This window comes from Lytechinus variegatus, chromosome 12 (assembly GCF_018143015.1).
Source record: "Lytechinus variegatus isolate NC3 chromosome 12, Lvar_3.0, whole genome shotgun sequence".
In the NCBI taxonomy this organism is placed as follows: Eukaryota; Metazoa; Echinodermata; class Echinoidea; order Temnopleuroida; family Toxopneustidae; genus Lytechinus; species Lytechinus variegatus.
In genome coordinates, this window is record NC_054751.1 from 24,462,028 (window position 1) to 24,470,318 (window position 8,291).

General features: G+C 37.4%; 1 protein-coding gene across 1 annotated transcript in view; it reads left to right on the plus strand.

The window, feature by feature from the left end:
- LOC121424788 (C-terminal-binding protein 1-like) overlaps positions 1-7,690 on the plus strand; it is a 41,228-nt gene extending 33,538 nt beyond the window's left edge. The window contains exons 4-7 of the mRNA XM_041620564.1: positions 53-197; positions 788-994; positions 2,844-2,968; positions 4,426-7,690. Of these exons, the coding sequence (XP_041476498.1) occupies positions 53-197; positions 788-994; positions 2,844-2,968; positions 4,426-5,031 (1,083 nt within the window). The 3' untranslated portion in view covers positions 5,032-7,690. The remainder of the gene's footprint in view (positions 1-52; positions 198-787; positions 995-2,843; positions 2,969-4,425) is intronic.
- Positions 7,691-8,291: the final 601 nt, after the last annotated feature.

Genomic DNA, 8,291 nt, shown 5'->3' on the forward strand with positions numbered 1-8,291 from the left:
TCTAATATGAATTTTCTTTATCTTTGTTTGATTTTTTTCCATGTACATGTAGGTGCTGAATGAAGCAGTAGGAGCCCTTCTCTATCACACAATTACGTTGACAAGAGAAGATCTAGAGAAGTTCAAAGCTCTGCGTATCATCGTAAGGATCGGCTCTGGATATGACAACGTTGACATCAAAGCTGCAGGAGATATGGGTTAGTTTTTGCATCTATTAAACCCATTCTGTTTGTCGGTTAGAAGTAGTGCAAGGAGAAGTTGTGGTTGCAGGAGAAGTTGTGGTTGCAGGAGTAATAGGTGTTGGTGATGGTAGGAGTCGTAGCAGTGGAACTTGTAGTCATATGAGTAGAGGCAGTAATAACAATCATCATGATAATATTCTGCGTTTATATAGCTCCTAATACATTCCAACAACGTGTCTAAGCACATTACAGACATACTATTACCACAGAGATCCCGGTATGCCCACACACAATGTATGTATTTCTCCACTCCCTGGGGAGCATTCCAACAAGAGTTCCGAGACTACATTGCTCGGCATACTATATAGGCTTCGCAAGTTCACATCCTACCGGGTACCCATTTAACATGTTGATGTAGTATGGCAATGGGGGATTGATACCTTGCTTGCAGTGGGATTTGAACACACAACCCTCTGATTATGTCGCAGTGCAAGTAGCTGTAGTTGTAGAAGTAGCAATAGCTGTATTAGTAGCAGTTGTAATGGTGTCAGCAGTGGTGTTAGCAGTAGTAGCTCATCTTCATCTACATGTATATCGTTCTACAGGTGTTGCAGTGTGCAATGTCCCAGGGTACGGCGTGGAGGAAGCAGCCGACTCAACGCTATGTATGATCTTGAACCTGTACAGACGAACCCATTGGATGGCTGAGATGGTCAAACAGGGCAAGAAGATATCGGGGGCTGAGCAGATCAGAGACGCTGGCGTAGGAGCTACAAGAATTCGCAACGAGACATTGGGCATTATAGGAATGGGTAAGGGTTGTAGACGGTCTACCTGGGCCCTGTTACATGAGAGATGCGATCGATTGTACGATAAAGACTAACTGGTAGCCCAGAATGACAAATCATGTACAAAAAGTTGCAGTCAATTGTAATTTTTTGTACATGGTTTGCTATAGACTAAAAATTAGGATCAGTTCTTGCTTTTGACAGTAACTGAAAATTCCTGGAACTAACGCAAGGAATGAATTCGCCGTTCACTTTGTACACTGAAATAGAAATTCTACTTGTTCAGTGATATGTGATCCAACCACTTCCAGTCCACTCTAGCTAGTGCTAGTCTGGTTTCACACGCTTTCGCAACACGTTCACAATCTCTTACTACATTTTGAGGAGGAATCATGTAAAACCTTCTAATTGAGTTATCTCTCTTGGTGTAGACTATTCTTAGTAATAGTCATAATATTCCGCATTTATATAGCGCTCAACACATCGCAACAAAGTCTCTAGCCACTTTACAGATATATTATTACCCCGATCATCGGATCCTTGCATGCCCGCATACAATGTATGCACCTTTTCCACTCCCTGGGGAGCATTCCAACAAGAGTTCCAAGACTCAATTGCTAGGCATACTGCATAGGCTTTGGCATACTACCGGGTACCCATTTAACACCTGGGTGGCAAATTGTGGATTGACGCCTTGCCAAGGACGCTAGGTCATAGTGGGATTCGAACATAGGACCCACTGATTACAAGGCGAGAGTCAGAACTGCTACACCACAGTGCTTCCACTTCAAATTCCACCATTCTTACCTTCAAACTACCAGAAGTTACTTGGTCACACAAGTGAGTTATGTCAGGGAAGTTCTGGTTCTTATCGGAAGGGAGAATTGTGCACTGGACTGTATCTAATAATGTTTCATGTCCCATGTCTAAAAGTAGTGTGCCCAATTTCTACTTTGTCAAACACAATTTCAGATAAGCCCATTTGTTTCTATTTGCTCATTAACCTGTAGGTTTAATCAGATACATGATTTATGTTATATAGTGGTTATTCATTTGGCATTGTTGTTTTGCCAAGGGACATGAGTGTTACGGTGGAATTTGAACCTGGTACTTTTAGATAAAGTCCAGAGGCCTTTCCCTCTAGACCATAGTAACACAACTCTTCATTTTTTCTTCTTTCATGGACAGTGATTTCTCAATTCTTAGATTTTATGATTGATTCCATATTGTGGTCAATGCAGTCAATTGTTATTCAGGGAATCCACATTTCAGACTACAGTCTGAATTCAGACTCTTTCAACATATTTTTTGCCATAGAAAACATTTTTGTGTAGCAAAACGGTCATTATAGATGCAGAGACTATAATAATAATGAGCGGAGCAATAAAAAACTCTCCTTAAACTTTTGAGGGGAATGGTAGGGGAGCACTGCAAATAGCTCTTCTGACATACAAAGGAAGCTTTTTTGTCTGATTACAAAATGGATCGATCATTGAGTGACACTCGTTCTAAATTCAGGTTAAATGATGATGTCAGAATCAAGATTATACATGGAAGTAAAATGTTATACATATATGATGTTGCTTGATTTCTAGTTTTTCTGCATTTATCATCTCGCAGAAAATCCAATTCACTTCGGCGAGCGATAAATCACTCTACCTGAAATGAATCAAGGCGAGCGGTAGCAAGTGACCTTTCTCGCTCCTCTTAAAACTGAGTCCCTGCTAGATGATTTTCTTATATTTTAATTCATTATAAATGGTATCCCTGTAATAATTATAATTGATTATGTTATCTAGTTTTGTCATACATAGTATACACCATCTCTGCGACAGCGTGCATTAATTTTCCTTCATATTTTTTTGTTCATCAGGTCGGGTTGGTACAGCAGTAGCGATGAGAGCTAAAGCGTTTGGATTCAACATACTCTGTTATGATCCCTACCTACAAGATGGCATGGAGAGAGCGTTTGGATTAACCAGAGTATACACACTACAGGTTAGTATGTACTTAAATTGAGATGAATAAACTTTCTTTTTACAAACGAACTGTGCTTCTGACAGAATCTCTTTGTATCAGGTTGTAAGAAATTGTTATGACTAGGAAAACTGCAGCATACGCTCATTTGGATTAGCTCGTTGTTTACCTGGATGTTAATAGAATCAGAAATATATGTTTTTGATAATAATGGTATATGTGATATATTGGACGGCTCTGAATGGGATACCAGAAACGTTAGGGCTAATATTGCACAAATCAAAATATAGTCGAAAAGCTATTGCTTTTTTAATGTTTCCTGATGGATATTCAATGAGTTGTAAAGAACTGTAAATTATTTTGTTAGAGAGGTTTTCAATTTCAGATCATTTATTTGACATTCTTTGAAAATATACGAACACATGCACAAGGATAATATGATCATGACGAAAGCCTCCATTTGAGAACACTATACCCCAATTATTTCTCTTCAAGTACGACAAACCCACTGCCCCAAGCAAGCAATAATATTTAAGTATCTAAACACCTGTTTCTTGACCTAAGATAACACAACAGTCAGAGCGATGTCCCTGCAAAGCATGCTGTCATTTTATTTACTTACTTTCCTTATTTCGAGGTCAATTTTCTTCGTTCAAAATTGAAAATGGACTAACATTGGATTTCTGAATACAATATGCCTTTGAAAACGTGATTAAATATCGAATACAATAATTTCATTCCGAAGGTCCTACTACAGGCAGAGAAGTCTTACGTAATAGCACAGCTGTTGTTTATCATTTCGTCCTTGGCTCAACGCTCATTTACTGGCCTCTGGAGGTGAAATTGAGACAACGGGGATTACCTGGCCAAGAAGGGGCTTGGAAATGTTATTGAGATTTTGAAATGAAAATTGGGGTCTAGAACCGCAGTTTGCAATCTGAACTGCGGTCTTTTTCCAAACGGGGGTTTGACATAATGATATAACAAATTTTTTTTAATAATAATACAAACCATAATGAAATAGTAGAAATGTAAAAGAAATGAAAAGAATTATTAGTTATTGTTATTATTATCATACTATTAATACGCATAGAATAAAGAAAAAAAGCTGACCGACACAACATGGAAATCAACCCCCCCCCCAAGACAGGCAATTGGAATTAAAATGATTTGATTGAACCTTGTTTTAGTGAAAAATTTTGGAAATCGCATTACATGTATATAATATTTCAATTATGCAGCAAGAGCTTGCTGGTTGAATTAAAATCCCCTGACCTTTGAATTCTATTAATAGTTTTGGTTATATATAATTTCGATTGACAGTATGTCATGGTGAGAAATTCTCGTATTTTTAACACTGATGTGAAATAAATACTAGTTAAAATTTCAAGAAACATAGAGGAATAAAGAAATGAAGATATTGATATGATGAGTACCTAAACACTCAATTGAATATTTATCGCTGTCTTTTTGTACAGGATCTGCTATTCCAAAGTGACTGCGTGACACTTCATTGTTCTCTTAACGAGCATAATCATCATTTAATAAATGATTACACCATCAAACAAATGCGTCAAGGAGCCTTCCTAGTCAATACAGCACGTGGTGGTCTTATCGACGAAAACGCCCTTGCCCAAGCACTGAAAGAAGGTCGCATCAGAGCAGCCGCACTCGACGTCCACGAATCAGAGCCGTTTACATTTACCTCAGGTCCTCTAAAGGATGTACCTAATCTGATCTGCACTCCACATTGTTCTTGGTTCAGCGAGCAGAGTAGTACGGAGGTACGTGAAAGCGCAGCCGGTGAGATCAGACGGGCTATCACGAGACCCGGCCCCGGAAATCTACGCAATTGTGTTAATAAGGAATATTTGATGTCATCGCCATCCGGTGCACAATGGTCAGAGCCTAATAATCCACCTGAACTCAATGGATCAGTTTATCGCTATGCAGCGCCCCCTGTTGTCGTACCTCAACCAGCTCCCCAGCTGGTCGCAGAAAACCACTCCATGCCAATGAATGTAGTGGCTACACCAGTGGTCACTAGTGGTCATTCGGACACTAAGGCTGAGCCTGAACAATGAAAACATTGAGGAGTGGCTATCGGACCCTTCCAGTCATGATGCGTCAGAGATGATATCATTGAGGCATTTCTGTGGTCTTACCAAGTAACCAAACAAACTTGTGGATTTGTCTTGTATTCTGTGCCAAGGCAGTATTTACAATTTTATGGAAAGAAAAAGAAAATCCTTGTAGAAAAAAAAGTAGAAACAAGTAGTCCGACACATGCACTCCATAGAGCAACTCATTAGAAATGAAGAAAAAGTCTTTGTACCTACCACCGAAACGATCGCATAGAGATACTGCTGAATATAAATATTAGATGAGCAGTACGTAGGAAATATTGTCGTGTTATGTCAGATTGAAATGTGCGCACACCAACCCCTGTTCACTTGTTTGTAATGTATTTGCATGTTTTAGTGGAATTTGTGCCCAAAATTTATATATCTTCAAGAGGAAAAACAGAATTTTATGAAAGCAAAGCATATATATATATCAGATCGGTGAAATCTTGAGACTGGATTGATACACTAAAAGCTACTAAACCAGAGAAGGGCGAGAGAATGGACGATAATTGTACAAAGAAAAATGGATTTTCATTTTGTACTTGGCGCTCTGATATTATGCAAAGGAATGCAAGACATGTCCGAGGCATCAATTTTGTTTTGATCTCGAGTGTTACGTTCAACGTGCGTGTTCACCATGCTTTATTTTCTTCTTTGAGTTGGGAATACCGGCCAGTAGATGTCATCAATCTTCAATCATCTGCTTCTTAATTTCAGTAAATTGATTTCTGTAACATTTTTATGCACATTAATTCTTGCTTTTTGTGGATATGATTTTGATTACTGTGTACAATGTTGGCTGCATTTTGCATTACAAAATGCAGTTAAATACGTACAAATATTTGTTGACATTGTGCATCCTAAACACATTGGATCACATATTGTTTGTATGAATTTGTAAGATCGCTTGTTTTGAGTTTTCTATTTTTTACAAAAATGTTGAAATACGACAGTGCTGGGTTAGGACATTTTATCATGTAATATTTGATGTACTTAATGATATGGTGGTTGCAGCCAGTTGCTATTGTGAGAAGCTTTTCAATTTTATATCTTTATAAATCTTGGCTTGGGCTTTTCCTTGAACATTTCCTTCATGAAATCTGAAATATTCAGATTAGGTTCTTGACACAAAAGGACCTATGAATGGCATTAACTGTAACAGAAGAGGTTCAGTGTTGCATTGGTTCAGTTAACAGCTGAACACCAAGGCCTGAATTCACAAAGTTGGTTTTCAAAACCCACGGTTGAATCCATGGTTTATGTAGATTTCCTATATAAATTACTCTTAATTTAGTTCGTATCGGGCGCGTGTATCAAATATGTCCAATTCAGATACATCAGTGCGTCAAATTGACGCCTGTTACCAGGGCTAGATAGGTTATTTCATTCATGAGTCCACTGTTTGAAGAGTGGACTCGTGAATAAAAACAGAGGACTCATTAATAAAATAGCATATCTTTCCATGGTAACAGGCTTCAGTTTGACGCACTGTGACAAAAGCGCGCATCAGAATTGGACATTTTTTAAACACGTGCCAGATACGTGCTATATTAAGTGTAATTTATACAGGAAATCTGCATAAACAATAGACTCAACCGTGGGTTTTCAAAACCTTTGTGAATTCGGGCCCAAATGTTTGGAAGATTGATGTGAATGAAGGATACATGTACCAATCCAGATAACACTCTGGATTGACAGATCAATGGATTTATTGAGTCAAATTCATTAGTCAAAGTTTTTTAAAGTGTTAAAATGAGTCAAATAGTGATTGCTGGTTTGATCATGGAGAATTTGAATCATCAACGGTTAACAATCATATTTATAATGGGACCTGTTTCATGAAAAGCTAAAAATCAGATGCCCTATTTCCTTCACAAATCAGCTCTAAGCCAATCGAATAGAAGGATGCCACTAGCTTATAAGCTTGTAAACTCATTGACATGTTCCATGAAAGTGCAACCTGATTATTCATACATGGAAAGCTAAGGAAATATTTAGTGTTTGATTTGAATAAATAATTCATGTGGGTCAGGTGACTGTCACATGATCGAATTAAACAATGGGGATCTTGGATTCTATCTCTTGCCATGATCATGATTGAAGCAATTTCTTGGGATTTAAAGATCACCAGTCGCATTTGCGTAAATTTTGCCATCAATAGTTATACCACGTTCATGTATATCATAATCATTGCACTGCCACTGTATTGTTATTTTTCAATATAAGTTGATTTTTTTCTCTCTCTCTTTTCATTATTTTTTTTATTTATGTGTGTTTGTATTCTTGCTTGGTATGACCCTGATAAATATGAATTGATTATTGTTACAAAAAATTTCCAAATCTTATGATTAAAGTCTCTATTGAGGGAAAAGATATCTGTTGAATTTTGTTCTTAATCTGTGATGAAATTTTGGACACATATTGAAATGACCCCCTCAACATTTTTGTGTTTAGTTATTAATGGTGCCACAAACCAACTCACTTCAATCTGTCTAATTTTGAAAAATATTTTTACCAAAGATGTGCTTTCTAATGTTGCAGCATCTTATTTTGCCTTAAATCTTGAAGAATCTGATTGGTCCACTAGATTTCAATAGAAGGTTGGTAATTCCAAAGGTTAGTAGTCCGAAAAAGAAATGAGGTTCGTAATTCCGAAGGTTCTTTAGTCCGAAAACAAAGTGAGGTTCGTAATTCCGAAGGTTCGTTAATCCGAAAACGAAATGATTAACAAACCTTATTTCGTTTTCGGACTAACGAACCTTATTTCGTTTTCGGATTAACGAACCTTCGGAACAACAAACCTTATTTCGTTTTCGGATTAACAAACATTCGGAACATCAAGCCTTATTTCGTTTTCGGATTATTGAACCTTCAGAATAATGCCACAAATGTTCGGATTAACGAACCCTTTTACGTTTTCGGATTAACGAACAATGTGGTATAGGCAATTTACGTGTTCCGGAATTACGAACCTTCGGAATTACGAAGTGTAACCCAAAATATGGGGTGTCCAGTAAAAGTGTACTCTTTGTTGAATTATGTTTTTGTTGTACTAATCATTTGTCTGCTTCATTTTTTTTAATAGTAAGTGAATAGTCACCATTTATCCTATTAGAAAATGTTGAAGACCAAATGGAATTGTGATGAAATGGAAGTTTACCCAAATGCAATTCGAAAATTTGAGAATGAGTTGGGATAAAATATGATATCAGACTAAA